This window comes from Ahaetulla prasina, chromosome 3, assembly GCF_028640845.1.
Source record: "Ahaetulla prasina isolate Xishuangbanna chromosome 3, ASM2864084v1, whole genome shotgun sequence".
Lineage (NCBI taxonomy): Eukaryota > Metazoa > Chordata > Lepidosauria > Squamata > Colubridae > Ahaetulla > Ahaetulla prasina.
In genome coordinates, this window is record NC_080541.1 from 161620186 (window position 1) to 161643644 (window position 23459).

General features: G+C 36.4%; 1 protein-coding gene across 1 annotated transcript in view; it reads right to left on the reverse strand.

Annotated features, from left to right (window-relative positions):
• SGIP1 (SH3GL interacting endocytic adaptor 1) overlaps nt 1-12362 on the reverse strand; it is an 86715-nt gene extending 74353 nt beyond the window's left edge. The window contains exons 1-3 of the mRNA XM_058176666.1: nt 12265-12362; nt 9448-9472; nt 3592-3669 (exon numbers count right to left, since the gene is read on the reverse strand). Of these exons, the coding sequence (XP_058032649.1) occupies nt 3592-3669; nt 9448-9472; nt 12265-12362 (201 nt within the window). The remainder of the gene's footprint in view (nt 1-3591; nt 3670-9447; nt 9473-12264) is intronic.
• Nucleotides 12363-23459: the final 11097 nt, after the last annotated feature.

Sequence of the window (23459 nt, forward strand, 5' to 3'; positions counted from 1 at the left end):
ATATTGCCCCCAACAATCTGGGTCCTCATTTTACCGACCTTGGAAGGATGGAAGGCTGAGTCAACCTTGAGCCTGGTGAGATTCGATCTGCAAAATTGCAGGCAGCCAGAAGTCAGCAGAAGTGTCCTGCAGTATTGCATTCTAACCATTGCACCACCACAGCTCTTATAAGTATAAGACAACTATGCAAGAGATGATAACTCAATGGCAAAAGTCCCAGATTTAATTCCTGCCACCCCGCATCATAGGCTCAAATAGCAGGTTTTTAGATGGCTTAGCCTAAGACTCTGAAGTCATTGAGAGATAGAATGCTGAGCTATACTGTGGGATATCCAAATATAAACTGATAAATTATTGGCTCATAACGCACCAGATCTAATTGTGATTGAAAAGAAGAAAGTGTGGATAATTGATGTGGCAATACTAGAGGATAGTTGGAATAGAAGACAAAGAATTGGAGAAGATCACAAAGTATAAAGATCTGAAAATCAAAATCAAAAGATTATAGCATAACCAGTGGCCCCAATTGTTATCGGCACGCTGGATGCCATATCAGAAAATCTTGGACAACAGTTAGAAAATCTTGGACAACAGTTAGAAAATCTGTGCATTGACAAAATTTCCATCTGTCAATTGCAAAATGACATACTGCTTGAATCCACACATTTACTATGCTGGTACATTATGACTTGATTTCCCAATGTTATATACAGTGGTGGGATTCAGCCAGTTCGCACCACTTCAGGAGAACCAGTTGTTAAGTTTCTGAGCAATTTGGTGAACTGGTTGTTGGAAGAAATCATTAGGGCAGAGAACCAGTTGTTAAATTATTTGAATCCCACCACTGGTTGTATATATAACAATAATAACAATCCTAGACTATTTAAAGGTTTGTTCAGTTTGGGATCCTTTAAATCCGTCAGTAAGTGGAGGTTATTAGCAAGGGCAAAGATAGATATGGCTGATCTCTTCTAGTTTCATGGGGAAAAAAATCAATCCAGGCCAATTGCAGGGATATATCTGGTAAACGGATGTATCAGCAAAATACTTTACATGCAGGTGTTGTTACTGATTTTGTGCTGACATGATAGGATAAGCTAAAAATATAATATAAATTATAATACCAAACACCAAAGACAGACAGACACACACACATATATATATATTAATATTATATATTAATATATATTAATATTATATATATATTAATATATATTAATATTATATATTAATATATATTATATATTAATATATATTATATATATATTATATATTAATATTATATATATATTAATATTATATATTAATATTATATATATATATATATTAATATATATTAATATTATATATTAATATTATATATTAATATATATTAATATAATAATGAGTAGGGTTGGGAGACAAAAAGTTGGTTATTTGGAAAAGTTCTAAATTTCTGCTCAGATGAAGCTAGATTTATTTATTTATTTATTTATTTATTTATATGGTAAATGTGTATAACCACCCATCTCACATATTTCAGCTCCTTCTAGCTTCAGTTTTTGCTGGAAGGTTCAAAAAAGTAGTTGAAGTCTCCCTGACCACAAATCTGGAAAGCAACTTTCCATTCTTGAACTCTCGACTATTCCAAAGCTGAGAACCAGTGTAGGAATTGTAAGAAAATACGATAATTTTCATTGGCAAAGTACAGTATAGCAATAGCAATAGCACTTAGATTTATATACAGCTTCATAGTGCTTTTACAGCCCTCTCCAAGCGGTTTACAGAGTCAGAATATTGCCCCCAACAATCTGGGTCCTCATTTTACCGACCTTGGAAGGATGGAAGGCTGAGTCAACCTTGAGCCTGGTGAGATTCGAACTGCAAAATTGCAGGCAGCTAGAAGTCAGCAGAAGTGTCCTGCAGTATTGCATTCTAACCATTGCACCACCACAGCTCTTATAAGTATAAGACAACTATGCAAGAGATGATAACTCAATGGCAAAAGTCCCAGATTTAATTCCTGCCACCCCGCATCATAGGCTCAAATAGCAGGTTTTTAGATGGCTTAGCCTAAGACTCTGAAGTCATTGAGAGATAGAATGCTGAGCTATACTGTGGGATATCCAAATATAAACTGATAAATTATTGGCTCATAACGCACCAGATCTAATTGTGATTGAAAAGAAGAAAGTGTGGATAATTGATGTGGCAATACTAGAGGATAGTTGGAATAGAAGACAAAGAATTGGAGAAGATCACAAAGTATAAAGATCTGAAAATCAAAATCAAAAGATTATAGCATAACCAGTGGCCCCAATTGTTATCGGCACGCTGGGTGCCATATCAGAAAATCTTGGACAACAGTTAGAAAATCTGTGCATTGACAAAATTTCCATCTGTCAATTGCAAAATGACATACTGCTTGAATCCACACATTTACTATGCTGGTACATTATGACTTGATTTCCCAATGTTATATACAGTGGTGGGATTCAGCCAGTTCGCACCACTTCAGGAGAACCGGTTGTTAAGTTTCTGAGCAATTTGGTGAACTGTTTGTTGGAAGAAATCATTAGGGCAGAGAACCAGTTGTTAAATTATTTGAATCCCACCACTGGTTGTATATATAACAATAATAACAATCCTAGACTATTTAAAGGTTTGTTGGCATATAATATGTATAGTTGCATTTCAAAATAACGTATTATTAACATAATATAGCCAAGATTTTTTTTATGCATACCATTTTAACCCATGTTTCATGAAACAAACATTCTGTTTTCTATCTAATTTATTTGAATTAATATTACTTAATTCCCCCCCTTCAAAAGCTTTCTATTACAAAACACTAATTAATATCTAACCATGATTAGGTACCATATATATATGCTTTAAGGTGCTAGCCTAGAAAGCAGGAGACTGTGAGTTCAAGTCCCGCCTTAAACATGAAAGCTGGCCAGGTGACTTTGGGCCAGTCACTCTCTATCAGCCCAACCCACCTCAAAGGTTGTTGTTCTGGGGAAAACAGGAAAAGGGAGGAGCATTAGGTATATTCACCGCCTTGAGTTATTTATCAAAATAATAAAGGCAGGATAAAAATCTAATAAATAAATCTGAACATATATTAGAAACACGTAAGCATCATCCATGGTTGCTGCCGTGGCTATTGGCACACTAGATGCCATACCAGAAAATCAAACAAAACTTAGAAAATCTGTTCATTGACAAAAAATCCACCTGCCAATTACAAAGAGCTACACCACTTAGATCAGGGGTCTCCAACCTTGGCAATTTTAAGACTTGTGAACTTGTGGACTTCAACTCCCAGAGTTCCTCAGCCAGCAAAGCTGAGGAACTCTGGGAGTTGAAGTCCACAAGTCTTAAAGTTGCCAAGGTTGGAGACCGCTAACTTAGATTGTAGTTTGTGTAAAAGTGAAGAGTTAGTCATCCTATCTGGAACATCAATGGTGAAAGTACATTCAAATAAGTAACACGTGAAGAATATCAAACATGCATTGGTGTATTTTAAAGAAAAAGCAAAACTGTTGCAGTTTCAATATTATTGTAACCAACCCACTTGAAGCTTTAAGCCAATATTCACATTCTTACCGAAACTGCTTTTCCGCCTTCCTGGGTATATTCTGGTTTGCTATTGTAGGATGGATCATGAGGATGAGGGCTGGGTGGCTGGAATGGATTTTGTTTTTTGTAGAAAAAGGGTTAAAGTGTTTGGTGGTTTGACTTAAAAAAAAATACATGAAACTACATGGAGTAAGCAAGCTGAAAATGCACTTTCTGAAGGAATTATCTGCCAAATTAATGTTGCTATCAGCAGACTATTTTGGAACATAGAGTACCACTCTATTCAGCAGAAGTTAGGCATTGTAAGGGAATTCAGCTGACAGCTATCATGATTTTAAAATACCATCTCATGGTCTATTAACAGAACATTAGATTGCTATATATTTCAAAACCACACTTTCCTCCTTTCTTTTTTTTTCATTGGTCAATAGCCTTTTCAATTTTGTATTTCAATGCAGTATATCTTTTCCAATAAAACTGGACAGATCAATCTTAGGAATAATTTAATTAAGCAATAATTGAACTATATAAAAGGGATGAGATTCTAAATTCATCCTGTTTGTCTGTAAGAAAAAAAGTCAATAGTATTTTGGTGTTCAGTAAGTTTTGAATAATTGCAGGAAAGAAGGTATTTTCTTAGGACTAGAAACTATAGTCATGGATTGTATTGGGTTGTTACTCCAAGATGGGATAGAAACTAGAAAAATTGAAAGTTTGTTTTGTAATATTGGAGATGCCACATCCAGAAACTTGCAATTAATCCTTGAGTTTACAAAATAAACATCTTTTCTTAGATTTAGGATTATTTACAATATCAAACTTTGAAACTAAGAACAAAATTCAGCTTGATGGGAAATCCACTGACTGGAATATAGCCCCAATCATTCTAGTCAGAGTAAACGTGTCCCACAAAGCAAGAAAATTTCTTATACCATTTTAAGAGACATTTAACATATTTTACAAACTATAGAATAGAAATCCCAAAGGTGCTTTTTCAAGAGGCAACTGGACTTTCTGGTTTTTCTTTGAAGACATTTCACTTCTCATCCAAGAAGCTTCTTCAGAGCTGACAGGATAGCGGGGAATGGTGTCAGAGCTGAAGAAGCTTCTTGGATGAGAAGCGAAACGTCTACAAAGAAAAACCAGAAAGTCCAGTTGCCTCTTGAAAAAGCACCTTTGGGACAACCATGACCTGGATGACTGAGAATCTCCATAGTCACACAGAAAAGCAAATAATGTCATTTGAAAGAATGCAAAATTATTAGATAAAAATAATCTTCAGTTTCAGGTTTCAGCAGTATTAAAACCCAGAAAAAGAACTACTAGTAGATGTCACAGACAGTCACCAGACTAACGGTAGTAATGGTGAAGCCAAAGACTGAAGACAGAAGGCAAAGTGATAAGAAAGTTTCCTGCTTAATAAGCTCCCTTTCTCATTTTAAGGTTTTCAGAAATACGATTTTGCTTGAAAATGGAAACATGAGAGGAATGGAAAATGACACAAGCACATTATCAGTAATGGAAACCATATCTGTGTGAGTCAATCCTGGTCTATGAGTTTAATGAAGATTTGATTTGATTTAAATAATTGTGTGAGCCAAATTCTAAGTTGTGTGGAAAAAACATGCTTGGCTGTTAAAAACAATCCACTAACCAAGATTGCAGAACGTGGGAAGGAAAAATAAATCAAGACAGCAAGTAATGGCAGGGAAGACTTCCTCTTTCCCCCTTTATTTCCTCAATATAAACTCCTTGTCTCCCCAAGTTGCTAGTAAGATAAGGCAAGGGCAAAACACAGATTTCAGGCTATTTGTAGGAGGATAACAAGGGCAAAGGACAACACATTTGTCATGACATCATCATGCAAATGATCTGGCTTCTGTATTTGCTTCAAACACTGAGATCTAAGAACACAATTATTTCATCTGTGTGACAAAGTCATGGAGCACATGCTATATGCAAAACCTATGGGCTCCGCTTTCAGAATGATGTAGGCAATCTGGGATGTTTTTAAAGAAGAAAGGACTGTATTTTGTTGCCTCCACGTCTAATAGCAGCTCCAGGAAAGCTACCAACTCTTTCTTGGGCTCAGATCAGTGGTGGTTAAACCAGGGATAATTACCCAAATTGACAATTTTGCTTATCCTGGGACCATGGAACAATTCATAATGGCTTGTTTGTGAGTTGAGGATCTGGATTGAGACAACTATTGCTGAGATGCTTCTGTAAAACAATAGAGCCTTTTTTTCTGTGGGAGTAATGACTCCAACTGGTGCAGAATGTGGCTGCACAGATAGTAAATGTTGCCAGATATTTGGCACATATAACACTACTTCCATGTGAGCTGGACTGGTTACTGGTGTGTTTCCAGGTGCAATTCAAGGTACTGTTGGATTACCTTTAAAGCCTTTTTTTAATTATTATTTCTTTTTGTCACAACAGTATACACAAACATTTGTCATAGATAAAACAACATATTTTGAAGAAAATATATACATATATGTAAAAAAATATGCATCAACTATATCAATTTGATATGATGAAGGGAACAATAGGACAGAAACGGTAGGCACTTTTGTGCTCTTATGCACACCCCTTATAACCCTCTTAGGAATGGGGTGAGGTCAATAGTAGACAGTTTGTGGTTGAAGATTTTGGGATTTTGAGTAGAGACTATGGAGTCAGGTAATTAGTTCCAAGCATTAACAACTCTGTTGCAGAAGTCATATTTTCTGCAATCAAGTTTGAAGCTGTTGACATTTAGCTTGAATCTATTTTTTGCTCTTGTAATATTGCGATTGAAGCTGAAGTAGTCTTTTATAGGAAGGATATTGCAATAGATGATTTTGTGTGTTAAACACAGGTCATGTTGAAGTCGACAGAGTTGTAAGTTTTCTAATCCTAGGATTTCAAGTCTGTTGGTATAAGGTATTTTGTTGTTTTCGGAAGAGTGAAGAACTCTTCTAGTAAAATATTTCTGGACTCTTTCTATTGTATTTATGTCAGAGATGTGGTATGGGTTCCAGACGGATGAGCTGTATTCAAGAATAGGTCTGGCAAATGTTTTGTATGCTCTAGTTAGTAGTGTAGAGTTTTTAGAAAAGAAGCTGCGTAAAATTAGGTTTACGACTCTTAGGGCTTTTTTCGCTATGTAGTTGCAGTGGGCTTTGGCATTAAGGTCATTTGACATAAGAACTCCAAGATCTTTGACAGGGTGGGGTCATCAGTTAGGTAATGTCCATCAAGTTTGTATTTGATGTTAGGGTTCTTTTTTCCAATATGTAAGACTGAGCATTTCCTGGTTGAGATTTGTAGTTGCCAAGTTTTAGACCAATTGGAAATTAAGTCGAGGTCTTCTTGAAGGGTAGAAGTATTATTAGTGGTATTAAATAGTTTGACATCGTCAGCAAAGAGAACACAATAACTTGAGATGTGGTCGCAGAGATCATTTATGTATAGTATGAAGAATGTTGGCTTAGGACTAGGCCTAAGCCTTATATGGCTTAGTCCTAGTTAGTTAGTTAGTCCTAGTTAGTCCTAAGCCTTATATGGCTTAGGACTAGGGTATCTGAGGGATCACCTTTTTCAAGAGTTTCTACCTGTCCAACCAGGTCAAGCAGAATGGTCATGCTGCACAACACATTTTGTACCAGTTGGAGTCATTACACCCACAGAAAAAAGGCTCTATTATGAATTGTTCCATTGTTCCCAGGATGTGTCAAATTATACATTTGGGTAATTATCCCCAGTTTAACCACCGCTGATGTAAGAATGTCAGCTGGCAGGACCAGAACATGAACTTTTTCTGCAGTGGCCCTTGCTCTATGGAACATTTTTCTTTCAGAGATCAGAATGGTTCCAACCATATTAGCTTTTCATAATACCTTAAACATCTGGCTATGTACTGGAGCCTGGGCCACTGACTGTGTCAAGGGCCCCATTTCCTGGCTATGTTGCTAAGTAGCCATGTATATTGCTCCTATGCATATTTCATTGGACAGGTTTAGTATTTATATTGGTTTGACTATTCTTATTGCTTTATTGTTGCCCACATTTGTTGACTGAGTTCGATGGCCATAAAAATTTGATTGATTGATTGACTGAATGAATGAATGAAATTAGCGGAGACTGGGAAAAGGTGTAATTCATTAAGCAGGTCAGGAACCACTAGTTTAAATCAGGGGTCTCCAACCTTGGCAACTTTAAGCTTGGAGGACTCCAACTCTCAGAATTCCCCAGCCAGCTTTGCTGGCTGGGGAATTCTGGGAGTTGAAGTCCTCCAGGTTTAAAGTTGCTAAGGTTGGAGACCACCGGTTTAAATTATCAGTTCAGAGTAGACTGCACTATGAATGGGACCTGAGGAATGAATCCGCTTGCAAGTTAGGAAAGCCTATGTCTTTTTCTTCTGCTGAACAGAGCTTTGACCAAAATGTTATACATAAGTGTTCCAGATGTGGTCTACTTTTTTTAAAAAAGGTAAAGAAAAATAAATAAATGCAATGAGCGGGCATAAGGGGGATGCAGATTATGTGTAGATGCCAGCTTTTTTCAACCTACAACTACAAGCATTTCTACCCAATTCAGTTCTTCAGAAATCACTGCTATTGGGCTGAAAAGGAATTATGTTAAAGTGGGAGGATTAAGGATCTTGGGTCAGATGTTCAAAAAGTTAGGCCAGCAAAAATTGTATTAGGACCTTTCCAGAAGACAAAGCTCACTCTCAACTAACAGCAGTACTAAGAAGTGTAACTGTGAGGAAGCAGAAGATGCCTTACTTCACAGAAGACACTTTTTAAAAAGTATCTGGAAGGCATATTACTTCTATATTAATAAAAACCTTCCGAACTAAGAACTCAGTTAAAAGAAACCATTTTATAATAGATTGATTACTTGTAAAAAAGAAATAAAAATATTATTTATGTTTATCACTTCTTAAAAAGGATAAACATATGGAATTCTGTATTGCGTTTTTTAAAGAAAGAATGGAAGAAACTTTCAATCAGGAATCATAAAAGAATAGGTTGAGTATGCTGGTCATTAATGATGAGACAGATTTTATATGATTCAGTCCACAATTCAACCAATACAGATTTCCCCCTCAAACAAGAAGGACGTGCCACATTCACCAGTGGCATAAATATGCTGGGAAAATGCTTTTTCTGGACATCAATTGGACTTCAAGAAACCAGCTCATAACCCATATAATAGAAGTTCATTCACTGTTCAGAAAAGTATCATCTGGAAAGGCCCTTAGGATTCATAATTTCTAGGTCTTCATTCTTTTTTTTAAATAACATTTTTTACTATATTATAGAATAAAATACAAAAATATGAAAGCAAACAATAGGAAATTTCTGGTCTTCATTCTGTTTGTGAAGATCTGTTGAACACACTCAACAATTACCCCTGTTTTTTCCTCACCAGATCAATATGAGGAAGTCTTCTGAAATCAGGAATACAAGTTAAATTTGTATCTGAGCCCAACATTCTTTATTGCAAACATAAAGTCTAATAGCTGAGGTAAGTTTCTTTCCAAAATTAGTTCTAGTATGTATGAAAATCCTAAGATCATAAATGAAAGCAACAATAATTTAAGAGCAGCCTTTCTTTCTTATTTCTATTTTCTCCGGGTTCATTTCCTCAGTTGAGGAAACTGATTTTCCAATTTTAAATCTTGACATAATATTTTAAACTTTTTAAAATTTGAAGAGGTGGTAAAGAGCTTAGACTGGATTCAAGTAAAATCAGTTAATCAGTTAATATATTCAAAGTATTAAAATAGAAATAGGGAAGAAGATTTCTACACTTAAGGCATATTTTCTATTGAATACACCTAATTGAAAATAAAGGCTAATTTCAGAAAGAAATATCTTTAAAACTTACAGTTCCATCTCGGTCTGGTGATCCTCTGTAATAAAATTAAAATAGGTTTTATTACTATAAGGAATCCAAAAATCTACATTAATTTAATTATCACCGTTGCTCAATAAAATAGTTGCACTGAAAATGACTATATGTCTTAAAATCATATTTTTTGCTTCAAATGTTTCTAATGAAACAGTACTATAATAAAGAATAAAGCAACAAACATGCCCCCAAAATCAAATTATTAAGCTGCACTGCTGCCTCTGTACATAAATCTCATATCATAAATATGATTTTTCCTCACTGCCTCCTTAACCTACATTCCTCCCATCTTTAATTGGCAAAAATTACACCAACATCAATTCTGCCTCCCTTTTCCCAGTGGACTTCAGTTTCCAGAGTCCCCTGTCAGCATGGCTACAATTGAGGACTCAGAGTTGAAATCTGCAAATGTGGAAAATGTCAACACTGGGGAAAGCTATTCAAACTGAAGTGCAGCTGCTTTTACATTGTGTGTGAGTCAGTTGTGTTGTGTTGTGTGTGTGTAAAGTGTGAAAGTTGGTTTTTGAGCTTTTTGTGGCTGTGTGAGGTTCTTGCTTGTTGCAAGGGCCATTTTGGATGAAGTGCAGCTGCTTTTACATTGTGTATGAGTCAGTTGTGTTGTGGTGTGTGTGTGTAAAGTGTGAAAGATGGTTTTTGGTACCACTTATTGTTTTGTATACTTTGTTTATTATTTTTTTTATTTATTGTTATTGGCCATGCCCACCCAGTCATCTGACCACTAAGCCAAGCCCACCAATTAAGCCAAGCCCACAGAACCAGTAGGGAAATTTTTTAGATTTCACCCCTGATCTACTGCCTCATATATTCAATAGGCCAAAAAATCCAGGAGTTTCAGTGCGCTCAATGGGGCTCCCCCTTGTCATTTTAAGTGGATTTATGAATAGCTGAAAGCATTTTCCTCCTGCATGTTACTAAGGAATTTAGTCAAACCAAGTCTGTGGTGGAGTTTTACCTCTTATGCGAAACCTGGCTTCATATTTTGGGCAGGACATAACAGAACTTTCCAGAACCATTGAAAACAATACTGTAGGTAATGAGCATGGAGACTCCCAAAAGGGCTATTCCTGCCTTTGGTTTATTCCAGCATTAACTTTTGCATATATGTAACAAAGTAGAATAGAGATGGAAAGTGGGACATTGGGTAATATTTCCTCTATTCTGCACATTTAAACAATTTAGTGGGCGGAGATGATGCATCCAACAGATTTGATAAACTACTCCATAAGTCTAATCTACAGAAATTATTTTATTTTATACATTATTCAAAAACATAGTTTAAAACATGTCAAATAAACATAATTAAAGGAGAGGTGCTTGATCAGCAGTAATCACAGTACTCCAAAAGGTTGGTGCAGGATGATCAAAAGCATTTTCACATATGTCAAAAATGGAAAAATTATTGTGAATTTCCTTGATCTTTCTACTTTCCATTTTTTTAAGCTTTTCTGATATTTGCTATGAAACTTCTTGGGGGGGAAATGGTGTAGGTGTGGAAAAATGTCTTAGAGAAACAGAAAGCAGCAACATACTTAAAATATTTTTTCCCTCACACATCACCTGGGAGCTGTTAAGTACCGCACCATGGAAAACAGTTTCATTTTAAAAAACTCTTGTAAAGTAACAACAATTCTGTGATATAACTGAAAATCCAAGACAATTCTTCACAGACATCAGAAAAGCTTTCTTTTTTGAGAATTTCGCCTCTACCTTCGGTATGTCTCTATATTCACAGTGTTGAATGAATTCAATCAAACTTGCAAACTTCATCACTTTGGCAATTTAGATAAAATATAGTCATCCTATCAGGGAACCAGATAAATGAGCAACTGTGCTTTCATTGTTTGTGTAAAACAGCCTCATTCATGAAACAGCTCTAGTTATGTATTTGTGTGTTTGTCTACAATTCATATTTATAGGCCACCTACCCAACTAAAAAATTATTTTGAATGACAATTAAAAATAAATTCAGAATCACAAAAAGGGAAAGGTGGTTTATTAGATAAACAGGTGAGAACACCACCAACTAAAATAACCCATGGCATAATAAAATTGCCACCAAGGGACATACTTCCAACTCAGGACCTTGGTCAGTGTTGAAGGCACCAAGCTAGAAAGCAGAAGACCACAATTTCAAGTCCTGCCTTAGGCAAGAAAGCCAGCTGGAGTTCTTTAGGCCAGTCATTCTCTCTCAGCCCAACCCACCTGACAGAATTGTTGTTGTGGGGAAAATAAGAGAAGGAAGGTATGTTATAGTGGTGGGTTTCAAATTTTTTTTACTACCAGTTCTGTGGGTGTGGCTTGGTGGGCATGGCAGGGGAAGGATACTGTAAAATCTCCATTCCCACCCCACTCCAGGGGAAGGTTACTGCAAAAATCCCCATTTCCTCCCAATCAGCTGGGACTTGGGACGCAGAGAATAGATGGGGGTGGGGCCAGTCAGAATTTTTATTACCGGTTCTCCGAACTCCTCAAAATTTCTGCTACTCGTTCTCTAGAACTGGTGAAACCCACCTCTGGTATGTTAGATATGTCCACTGCCTTGAATTTTATTTATTTTTATTTATTTATTTGTATCCTCAAGGGTTATTTGTAAAAAAATAAAGGCAGGGTACAAGTACATATATGCATACTGTTCCAGAGGCCAGGAACCACAAGAGGGAAGGCATACCATCTAGATCTCATTAGAGGGTACTGTTTTAAGGGTGGGACTGGATTCAATCTAACTCTTTTCTATCTTACTCTTCGGACTGTTAATTCACAGTACATACTTACGTGGAATCGGTATCCTTTTCTTTCTTCCGTATTCCAAAGGCTTTCCTTGTACGCTTTTTCAATCCTGTGGAGACAGGAGAAAAAATAATGGACTGCATCAGGCAGCTTTAAACTTGGCTAAGTAATACAGTAGATCAGTGGTCCCCAACTTTTGGGGTACCAGGCACTGATTCTGTGGAGAGAGGTTTTTCCATGGACCGGAGGAGGTATGGTTTCGCATGCTGACTGCATCCCATAGATGGGGCTTCACTTGTTTGCGCGGCCTGGTTTTGGGCATGCCATGGCCCAGTGCCAATCCACAGGTCGGGGGTTGGAGACCGCTGCAGTAGATGGCAAGTTAATGGAAGTTAAATCTTACTGAAGCATATAGAGAGTTGTGTTTTAAAAATAAATAGCATTGTCATATAATGAATAAAGCATTATAGAGGACTTTATATACATAGCTCAATTAAAATATAGAATATAGAAAACTTTTTTCACACAAAAGGAATTCTGGTATGATTTACTATTGAGTTTTACTGGTTTAATAGACAATTACAAGTGAATAATGGTTCTGTATAGGACTAAATTATAAATGGCAAACTCCCTCAGCAGAGTAAATAAAACTAAATATTTTAAGAAATGGATATATTTTTTGATGTGTTCTTAGAAGCTGTTTAGAAAATGATAGTTTAGTATTCCTGTCATACTTTTCTACATTAATAAATTCACACACACACACATTATAAAAGCAAACAGTTTTGATTGACATTACTTATATTTATTAAGTTACATTATATTACCAATTACATTACTTATATTTGTTAAATGCTGAAGAGAACAATATCCAAAACTTCCCCTCAGAGGAGAAGAGCCAATATGGTCTAGTGGCGAAAGTGCTGGCCTCAAAACTAGGAGACTGTGAGATCTAATCCTGTCTTAGGTGTGAAAGTCAACTAGATGACTTTGGGCCAGGTGACGTCTCTCAGCCCAACCCACTTCACAGGGTTGTTGTTGTTGAGAAAAGGAGAAGAGGAAGGATATTAGGTATGTTGGCCACCTTTAGTTATTAAGTAATTAAGTTAAGTTTACTCTCTTTGAAAAAAATAAATAAATGAAAAAGTTATTTTTATCAAACTGGATGAGAATAAAAAAAAACTAAATACAGAAGACACTGACCTCATAGCAATCTTCTACAGCTAAAAAGCTGTTTCATGGACCTGTAATTTGGTAGATTATTGTTTTTTAAACAACCTGCAGCAGGTGCTTATTTAGCTGTTTTCTTATTAATCTATTTAGTATCTTGACTAATAAACTGTAGGTCTATACGTTTGCTATTTTTGTTTTGCACTTATCAATATTTTAGATTTATCACCTGGGTAACAATCAGAGACACCCACCCATTTAACCTCCAGAGGCCAAACTAATGATTGTCTTGTTACACAAACACACCTTCATTTCCTGAAAGTATCTTTAGAGAGTAGAGTCTGCACAACTGTGTTAGTTTGCTGGGGCAACAGGGTCATCAGAAGGACAGATATATAAGGACTGAGAGCAGTGGTGGGATTCAGATAATTTAACAACCGGTTCTCTGCCCTAATGATTTCTTCCAACAACCAGTTCACCAAACTGCTCAGAATATTAACAACCGGTTCTCCCGAAGTGGTGCGAACTGGCTGAATCCCACCACTGACTGAGAGTGGAAGCAGTGAAAATCTGATATCCTAGGCATTGTGTAACCAGGCTACTGCAAAGATAAAACTAAAACACACATTTTGAACAACCTTTTTGTCCAACTATAGGCTGCATCAGAGATTATAAGGAGTCAAATCTAAATCTGCCATGGAATTTGCTATTCATTGCAGCCAGCCAGCCACATAAGATTCTTTATACCTTATGTACCATGTTTCCCCAAAAAGAAGACCAGGTCTTATATTACTGTATTTTTCGGAGTATAAGATGCAATTTCCCCCCCCCAAATATAAGGGTGAAAATCTGGGTGCGTCTTATACTCTGAATGTAGCCTCCGAATGTAGCCTTATACTCCACCCAGCTTCTCAAATGGAGGTTTCAGAGGCTGAAAAAAGCATTAGAAACAGAGCTTCACAGAGCTTAGGAAAAAAGCCCCCAAATAGAACTTCAGAAAAGAAGCTCCCAAACAGAGCTTCAGAGGCTTTTTTTCTGAAGTTCTGTTTTGGCTTTCAGAGGCAGAAAAAAGTTTTTTCTGAAACAGAGTTTCAGAGGCAGGAAAAAAAAGCCAAAAAAAGCAAGGCACAGAGCTCACAACCAAGGAACCTTTTCCTAAAATTCACCTCTGGGAAACAGCTGAACAGTATTCCGGGAGGCCAATCCACCTGCCAATCAGCTTTTTTCTTATTTTCCTCCCCAAAAACTAAGGTGCATCTTATACTTTGAAAAATACGGTACTTTTTGCTTCAAAAGATGCATTAGGTCTTATTTTCTGGTTAGGTCTTATTTTCGCGGAAACAGGGTAGATAATCCTTGACTTACAACCACAATAGAGCCCTACATTTCTGTTGCTAAATAAATTTGTTAAGCGAGTTTTGCCCCATTTTACCACCTTTCTTGCCACAGTTGTTAAGTGAATCACTATAGTTGTTAAGTGATTAACATAGTTGTTAAGTGAATCTGGCTTCCCCATTGACTTTGCTTGTAAGAAGGTCACAAAGGGTGATCACATGGCCCTGGGACATTACAACCATCATAAATATGAGTCAGTTGCCAAGCATCTGAATTTTGATCACGTGATTGTGGGAGTGTTGCAATGGTCCTAGTGTGAAAAATGGTCATAAGTTCCTTTTTTCAGTGCAGTCATAACTCCGATCACTGAAAAAACAGTTGTAAGTCAAGGACTATCTGTATAATAAAGTTATATACAACCATACTTGTCACATATTTAGAAGGAATAACAACAATAATAATTACATCTAAAATATAAGGCAGCCTCATAGTTCATATGAGATACTTTAATTGCAGTTGCACGATCAATTCCTATTAGAAACCCAATATTTATTTTTATTTATTTTTATTTTATTTGATTTTTATACCGCCCTTCTCCCGAAGGACTCAGGGCGGTGTACAGGCAAGATAAAACCAACAATACAAATATACACGTTAAAATACCTTTAAAAAACTTATTTAAAATTAGCCTGAAGTTAAAAATTACCGTCAATTAAAACCCCATTTAAAATTGCTAAAATTCACTTTTAAAATCCAATTTAAGCCAGCCCCGCGCGAATAAAAAGATGTGTCTTCAGTTCGCGACGGAATGTCCGAAGGTCAGGTATTTGACATAAACCCGGGGGAAGCTCGTTCCAGAGTGTGGGAGCTCCCACAGAGAAGGCCCTTCCCCTGGGGGCCGCCAGCCGACATTGTTTGGCGGACGGCACCCTGAGAAGTCCCTCTCTATGGGAGCGTACGGGTCGGTGGGAGGCATGTGGTAACAGCAGGCGGTCCCGTAAGTACCCAGGTCCTAAGCCATATTACCAATAGATAATAATGGTCTCTTTCTTTTACTTCCTTTCCCTAAGGATACTTAAGTGACAATTCTAATTTTGCAATAGGACAAGTAGTTTAGGCAGAAAATAAATAAGAAGCCAAAAGTAAAGTATATGACTAAATCGGAATTTTTAAAATAAAGTGTCTATATAAATAAATAATAAATAATATTAATAAATAAATAATAAATAAATAAAAAGTCTAAAAGCATATTGAAGTGCCTGTATTTCTCTATTTTATGCAGAAGGTATTGATGATAGGCAGAAACACATTTTCTACACAGTACGTTAGCATCCACCATTAAAATTAAACAAAGTAATATAAACGTCCCAGTCAGCTCTGCTGGTGGGGAAATTTGCAAATTTGCAAATTTGCAAAGTGGAATTTTAGAAGAATCTTTCCACCAACATAATCAAGAGCTGCACTTCGTTACATAAGCACTAATAATAGGAATGTATACACATTTTCATGTTCTGTACATTTTGAAAGATTAAACCGGAGTGAGCAGACTATGCTCTGTGTTAATTCATTAGCTTTCATAGGAATCAAAATCAGTGTGTTTCAATCTTTGTCTCCACTGTGCAAAATGACAACATATATTGGATGCTTTTTGCTCTTTGCAAATATTACTGTATATGCTGATCATTCAGCTTTGGTATCTGAAAAAGATTTTTTTAAAAAATTTAGTGCAATCATTTCTGATTCCAAATAGCAGTCTAAGGTTATGTGCCATGCCATTCTGTGTATCAAAATAATAATGGAAAAAATATTCTAACCCCAGGAGAAAGTGTTATGGTCTTGAAAGCACACTGATAATAGTTATTATCTTTGAATATCCACAGTTAACTATAAGCAGGAAACAGAAATTAATTATATTAATTCTGGAGCTTTGAGCACACGTGTTCTTTCTTTTCTCCTTCATTTTTATCTACAGTGCAATTTCATTCTTCCTTAGGTTGTGTGACAAGCAACACGTTACTATTACCATTGTTCCCTAGTTCAGGTATAACAGTAACTTTTGCTGCAAACTAGAAAGGAGAGGATGGAAAATGTATGTATGTATAAGCCCATTTAATACTATGAATTAAATATATTTCATTTTTTGTACAAGGTACTACATCAGGTATTGCATATAATGCAGGTATTTAAACCATTCCCAGTATTTTTAGAACTTGAATGATACAAAATATTTTGTGTAAATTTAATGCTTTGTATTTTTCTGACTTCTTCAATGTATTTCATTACTGGAAAAAAAGGAGAGGAGACGATTATCTTCAGAGATACAAGAACAATTTGATTGGTTGACATGGCAGTTTGATACGCTCATTAATATTTTACTGAACTCATTTACAAGAAAGAATTGCAGATGTCCCATAGAGAGGACTAATGATAAAATGCTTAGAAATGCAATATTGACGAAGCTATTAAAAACAATAAAGACACAACATATTTAAAATAGAACATTCAAATTAATCAGATATTTTCTTTGATATCACCAAGTTGTCAAAGACACCATCAATAGTGAGATATTATAACCATCTAAATCTTTCCATTAAGGCAGATGGTTAGTTTGAAATGGATTGTCACTTACTTATAAGAGGAAAACTGTTAGACTGAGAAGGAGGAGGAGGAGGAGGAGGAGGAGAAGAAGAAGAAGAAGAAGAAGAAGAAGAAGAAGAAGAAGAAGAAGAAGAAGAAGAAGAAGAAGAAGAAGAAGAAGAAGAAGAAATGTTCAAAAACTCCCTCAAACAGTGATTTGTAACCCACTCTTGATGGATTGTAGCAATATTGCCATATTTTTCTTTAGAGTCAAAAATGGTTAGGACAGCTAATTTATAGGCAGCATATTTTATTTTATTATAATAGCAGTTTATTAGTAATTCCATATTATTTCACGCTAGAGGTAGAGGAAAACATTTCATGAAATCCAAGTGGAACGATAAAAGTTGTTTACAGTACATATATTAAATCTCTGCACACTTTTTGCATACTTATATTGTTTCCACAACTACTGAGTAAGAGATCAGATATGGACACTCTCTCTCCTCTCAGAAAACTATCCTTCTCTCTTGTGATTCAAGTCCGGACATGTGGTTGAATTTTCTGGAAGAGCTCTAACTGCTCAGGGAAATTTGGGATGGAGAAGACGCATCTCTTAATTTTCTTTCTTTCCCTCTGCAGATGCTGTACAAATCATTCATTTTTAAAATAAAATAAAATAACTGTCTTACCTCCCCCATCAATGAATACATTGCCTTTTTCAGGATTAATTTATCTTTCCTGCAGTGCTTTGTAGATTTTCTTACGCTAGGTATACACAGTCTACTCATCTTGTTAATTATTTGCAAGATCAACGATGGATACACCAGTAATCATCTGAGACATTTTTCACTACAGAATATAGAATTATGGCCTTTTCTGATCAAGTAAACCTGATTTTTTTATGATCGCTGTTTAAAGACAGTTATACAAGGAAAATAATACCTGACTTTATAGTTGCATATCACAGTATTAGATCTCAGTCTGGTATCCTCAGATACTGATTTTTTAGGTATTGTACACAGTAGAGAAGGTGACTTTGATGCAGCTATGCAGGGTTTGTTGCCAAGGCAAAAGTGGCCAAATCATTTTTAAGTCCAGGGTATATTTCATTCATTTTGAAATAACATTTCAGGCAGACATCTCCCTAATTTACTGAGCAATGAAAGGAGGAAGAGGTGCAGCACAATCAGACTTGCAAGATTATTTTATTATAGACAATTTCAATAAGAGTAGTTTTAGTCTTCCTGTGGAATGGATTTCCTGCTCTGGGTTAGATTGTGAAGCTGACAGGTTGCTTGCACTCATAGCTCTCTATCAGATAAATAAAACAGACTATGAGCTGCAAAGTCTCCAATTCAAACCTTAGCTCAGCTCAGGTTAGCTTAGCTTAGCTCTGGTGAAGATATTATATACCATACGGCATATCATTCCAATCAAATGTCATCCATCTGATTTAAGAAGAAGATACTGTACAACCCAATTCAAATAAGTATAAATGTCCCAATGTTAAATTAGTTCACATTCACAATTGTTCTTATAAGAGCAGTGGCACTGCAGGACATTGCAACATGGTGGCGGAGAACAGAAGCCAAGACAAGTCCCAAAGGTGTTTTTGCAAAAGGAAACTGGATTTTGTTTTTCCTTGAAGACGTTTTATTTCTCATTCAAGAAGTTTGTTCAGTTCTGACTGGAGATCGCTTCAAAAGTTCCCTTTTAAAAAAACATCTTTGGGACAACCATGGCCTAGATGACTGAGAAGCTCAGTAGAGATTAAGATGGTCCCCTTAGTGATTTCATTGGCACCTATGTGGACAGTTAAGGATTGGTTGATAGGACATGCATTTGGATTTCCTCAGCTGGAGAAGCTGGTGAATGGGGCTATGTTTGCTACTGAGATGTGCTGCCACATTTGCTACATTATCATGCCTATAGGTTAGGCACACTGAGGATGAATTTGTGCTTGTGGGCCTGGTGCTGGATGAAGGAATGGCTCGGAAGATGGGCTTCATTTACAGCGCTGGCTGTTTGGAGTCATGTTTTCTGGATTTGCATCCTTTTTGCTGCCAGTGTCTCTACCCACATGGACTATATGACTTTGTGTGACCCTTCATCTGAAGAGACTGACCAGAACACTAGAATTTATGGAAACTGGTGACTAGGCAAGGATGATGAGGTGGTTAGACATTTCCTCCTGCAAAGTCCATTTTGCCTTTGTCTCTATTAGCTCTAGAGAAGAGATGAACATGTGGTGTGACTACATCTGTTAGGTAGGTGCCTTTGATTGTGTGATTCCCTCCTTTGGGTGAGACCAGAGAAGAAAATTGGTTGGGTGGAGGTAAATTGGAAGGAAACCCTTAGTGAGTGTAGTAGGAAGGGTATTCCTGTGATGTATTTGTGTATATCTTTGTGTGGGTACAGTGGGGGAAATGGACACTGGGCACCCTGATGGCAGTAGGAACCAATGCAGCTGAAGTGTTTCAGACAGTGGTGGGTTGCTCCCGGTTCACCCCGGTTCGGGAGAACTGGTAGTGGGGGCGGTGGGAGGCTCTGCCCACCCACCCAGACATCATCAAAAACACTCTGCGCATATGCAGAAGCATCGCACACTTGCAAACTACCAATAGCGAATCAGTAGCTCTGGGATTTGAATCCCACTACTGGTTTTAGGGTGCCTAGCTTCCCTTTCCTGGGATAGATGGATGGCACTGAGCACTATAAGAGGATCCCAACCTTAAAAACTGAGGGGCATGGATTGGAAGATTAAGTAGCCTTTGGCTGATATAGGCAGCCCAAAGTATTATAATGGCGATGGGCATGGGGAAATATGGCAGGAGGCAAGGGGTGAGCCATTTGGGGGGAATGTAGGATTGAGGTCTCCTATCAGTTTCATCTTCCAACTCATTAATCTCAATCCCTGTACCCAGTCATCAGATTTTCAGAGACTCCAGAGACTTTCAGATGCTGCTTCTCAAGGTCAGATCAGTCTATAATAACACCTTCCTTATCTGTGATTTAATTGTTAATTAGAGGGATGACCGGGCACATATTATTTTTATTTTATTTTATTTTGTCACAACAGTATACGCAACCTTGACATAAAACAACAACACATCATATAAACATATATATAAGCAAAAGTATGCAACAACTATATTAATTTGATATAATGAAAGGGAACAATAGGACAGGAATGGTAGGCACTTTTGTGCTTTTATGCACGCCCCTTATTATGAAACAGAATCAGCCGATGCATTGTACAGGCTTCCTACACAGAAGCTTCCTTGTGGCATCCCGGAAGCAGGCACCATTTTGGAAGTGGCCACAATTCTTGCAATCTGAGAATCCAAATTTCAAAAAATTCAAAAATCCTTCCAAAGTGACACCCACATCTGTGATGGTATGAGACAGCTTCTGCAAAAGGAAGGCTGCCTAGTGGATGGGCTTGGCGCTTTTTCAGAAAAGCAATTTTCAGAAGATGTAAATGGTGCAAAGTGTGAGGAGGTGCAAGGTATGGGACCAGTGGGGCAGGAAGCAGACTTAAACCCTGTGGGAACCCAGCCAAGCAGGAAGTAGGCCCAAGGGGAAGGATGGGGGAAAGATAAGCGAGTAAGGGCAAGTCGCAGTACCCCTACGGGTGGTCGTAAGGGCAGGCCAAGCACCCAAATTGTGATCTTGTGATCATGGGGCACTGCAGTGGCATAAATTTGGGTACAGATTGTAAGTGCCTTTGTTCAGCACCATCGTAATTTCTTTTTTTTTATTATTAAAAAAGTTTTACAACAATTAAATTTTTCCCCCTCCCCCCCTCCCTCCTAAACCCCTCCCCGGACTTCCCGGAGCAAACACAAGGTATAGTTCCTTAAACAAAACAGTCATACATTAAATTTTTAAAATCTAACACAATTATAATCTTTCTCTCACATAACCTGACTTCTTCCATTAAAATCAAAATAACATCCTTCATTCAAAAGCAATCCGAAATTTCTTAATCTGATATCTATTTTGAATATAATCAATCCAGTTCTTCCATTCATTTAAATATTTTTCTTGAGTACTGTCTTTCAAGAAGGCTGAGATTTTAGCCATCTCAGCCAAATTGGAAACTTTCAATATCCATTCTTCTATTGTGGGTAATTCTTTTTTCTTCCAATATTGTCCAATCAACAGTCGTGCTGCTGTTATTAAGTTCAAAATCAACTTAGTCTCAATCACTGTACAGTCCGTTGTTATTCCCAAAAGGAAAAATTGCGGTAGGAACTTTATCTTCTTCTTCAGAACATTCTGCATAATCCACCAGATTCTTATCCAGAAAGACTTAATTTTCTTACAAGTCCACCATACATGAAAATATGTAGCATCATCACAATTACATCTCCAACATTTCGCTTGCATATCTGGATACATACATGATAATTTCTTAGGATCTAAATGCCATCTATAAAACATCTTATAAAAATTTTCCTTAAATTCTGCGCTTGCGTAAATTTAACATTTCTAACCCAAATTTTTTCCCATGTTTCCAACATTATTGGTTCTTGAATATTCTGTGCCCATTTTATCATACAATCCTTTATTAAATCTCTTTCAGAATCTATTTCTATCAACACAGTATACAATCTCTTTATATGCCCCTGAGTTTGATTTCTAATTTGTTTAACCAGATTTTCTTCATTTTGAATGATACCAATTTTCTGATCTTCTTTCCATCTAGCCTTTAACTGTCCATATTGAAACCAAGTATAATTCCTCCCTTCTTCTTTTAATGTATCCAAAGATTTTAGTTGTAAATTTCTCCTCTCATTGTATAAAAGATCTTTATAAGTAATCATTTCTTGTTCCTGTTCTATATTTATATTCTCTACTGTGTGCTGAGGACTTGCCCATATAGGAATTTTATAATTTAACTTATAATAATATTTTTTCTAGACACGCAGAAGAGAAATTCTCAACACATGATTCTTAAAAGCTTTATCTACTTTCTTATCATACAATAAATATGCATGCCAACCATATAATAAATCATAACCTTCTATATTCAAAATCCTTTCCTCCGTCAAATTAAACCAATCACTTATTACCGAAAGAACAACTGCTTCATAATACAGTTTTAAATTAGGCATTTTTAATCCTCCTCTTTCCCGTGTATCTTGCATTATTTTCATTTTGACTCTCGCTTTTTTCCCTTCCCATATAAATTTATTAATTCCAATCTGCCATTCATCCAAATTTTTATCTTTCTTAATTATTGGTATCATCTGAAACAAGAACAAGAATTTAGGCAGAACATTCATTTTTATAGCTGCTATTCTCCCTAACAAAGATAATTGTAGTTTTTTCCAAGCACCATCGTAATTTCAAACGGTTACTAAACATGTAGTTGCATGTCAAGGATTGTCTGTAGGATAAAAGTATCTTTGCCCAATATTTCTTCTCTTCTAGCTTCGTTTTTTATCATTTGCAATGTTTTTAAAAAAATAATAACAACTATTTGGTATTTATTAGCTAACTTGTTTTTTTAGCCTAGTTGTATGCTATCCAGAGTCACTTGTTTGTGAGATGGTTATATAAATTTGACAAATAAAAAAGTCAACAAAGATGAAAACCTGGCTTTCATTCAATATGGTTGTCTAGTCAGATAGGCAATGGCTTGTACTTCAGGAGATGTATTAATAATAGTGTACTAAATTTTATTGGATGGAAACTATTTTCAAGTCCTTAAATAACTCTCAAGAAAGCTCTGGCACAAAGGTGACAGCCACAAACCATGAGAGAGAGAGAAAATCTGTTCATATAGACAAGAGAAGGATAAACAGCAAATTAAAATTATCATTAATTTTGTTAACTACCAAACTGGAGGTGGCTGAGAACAGACTATCTCAGCTTTTAGATCCCAAGAAACCTATTAACACAGCTATAAGTGATTTAATGAAGTCTAATAATAGCTTTCAGGACATATAGAATACTTAAAATGTCTTGGATCCAATATATGCATGGTAGGAACTCCCAAAGAAGAGAAAAAGCACTACTTGTGAAATATTAGTTTTGTCAGATTACCACTGGCTGCCAGCAGTTTGGTAGACTGAATCTCACCATGCTCAAGGATGGACTCAGACTTCCATCCTTCCACCTCACTGGTAAAATGAGGACCCAGACTG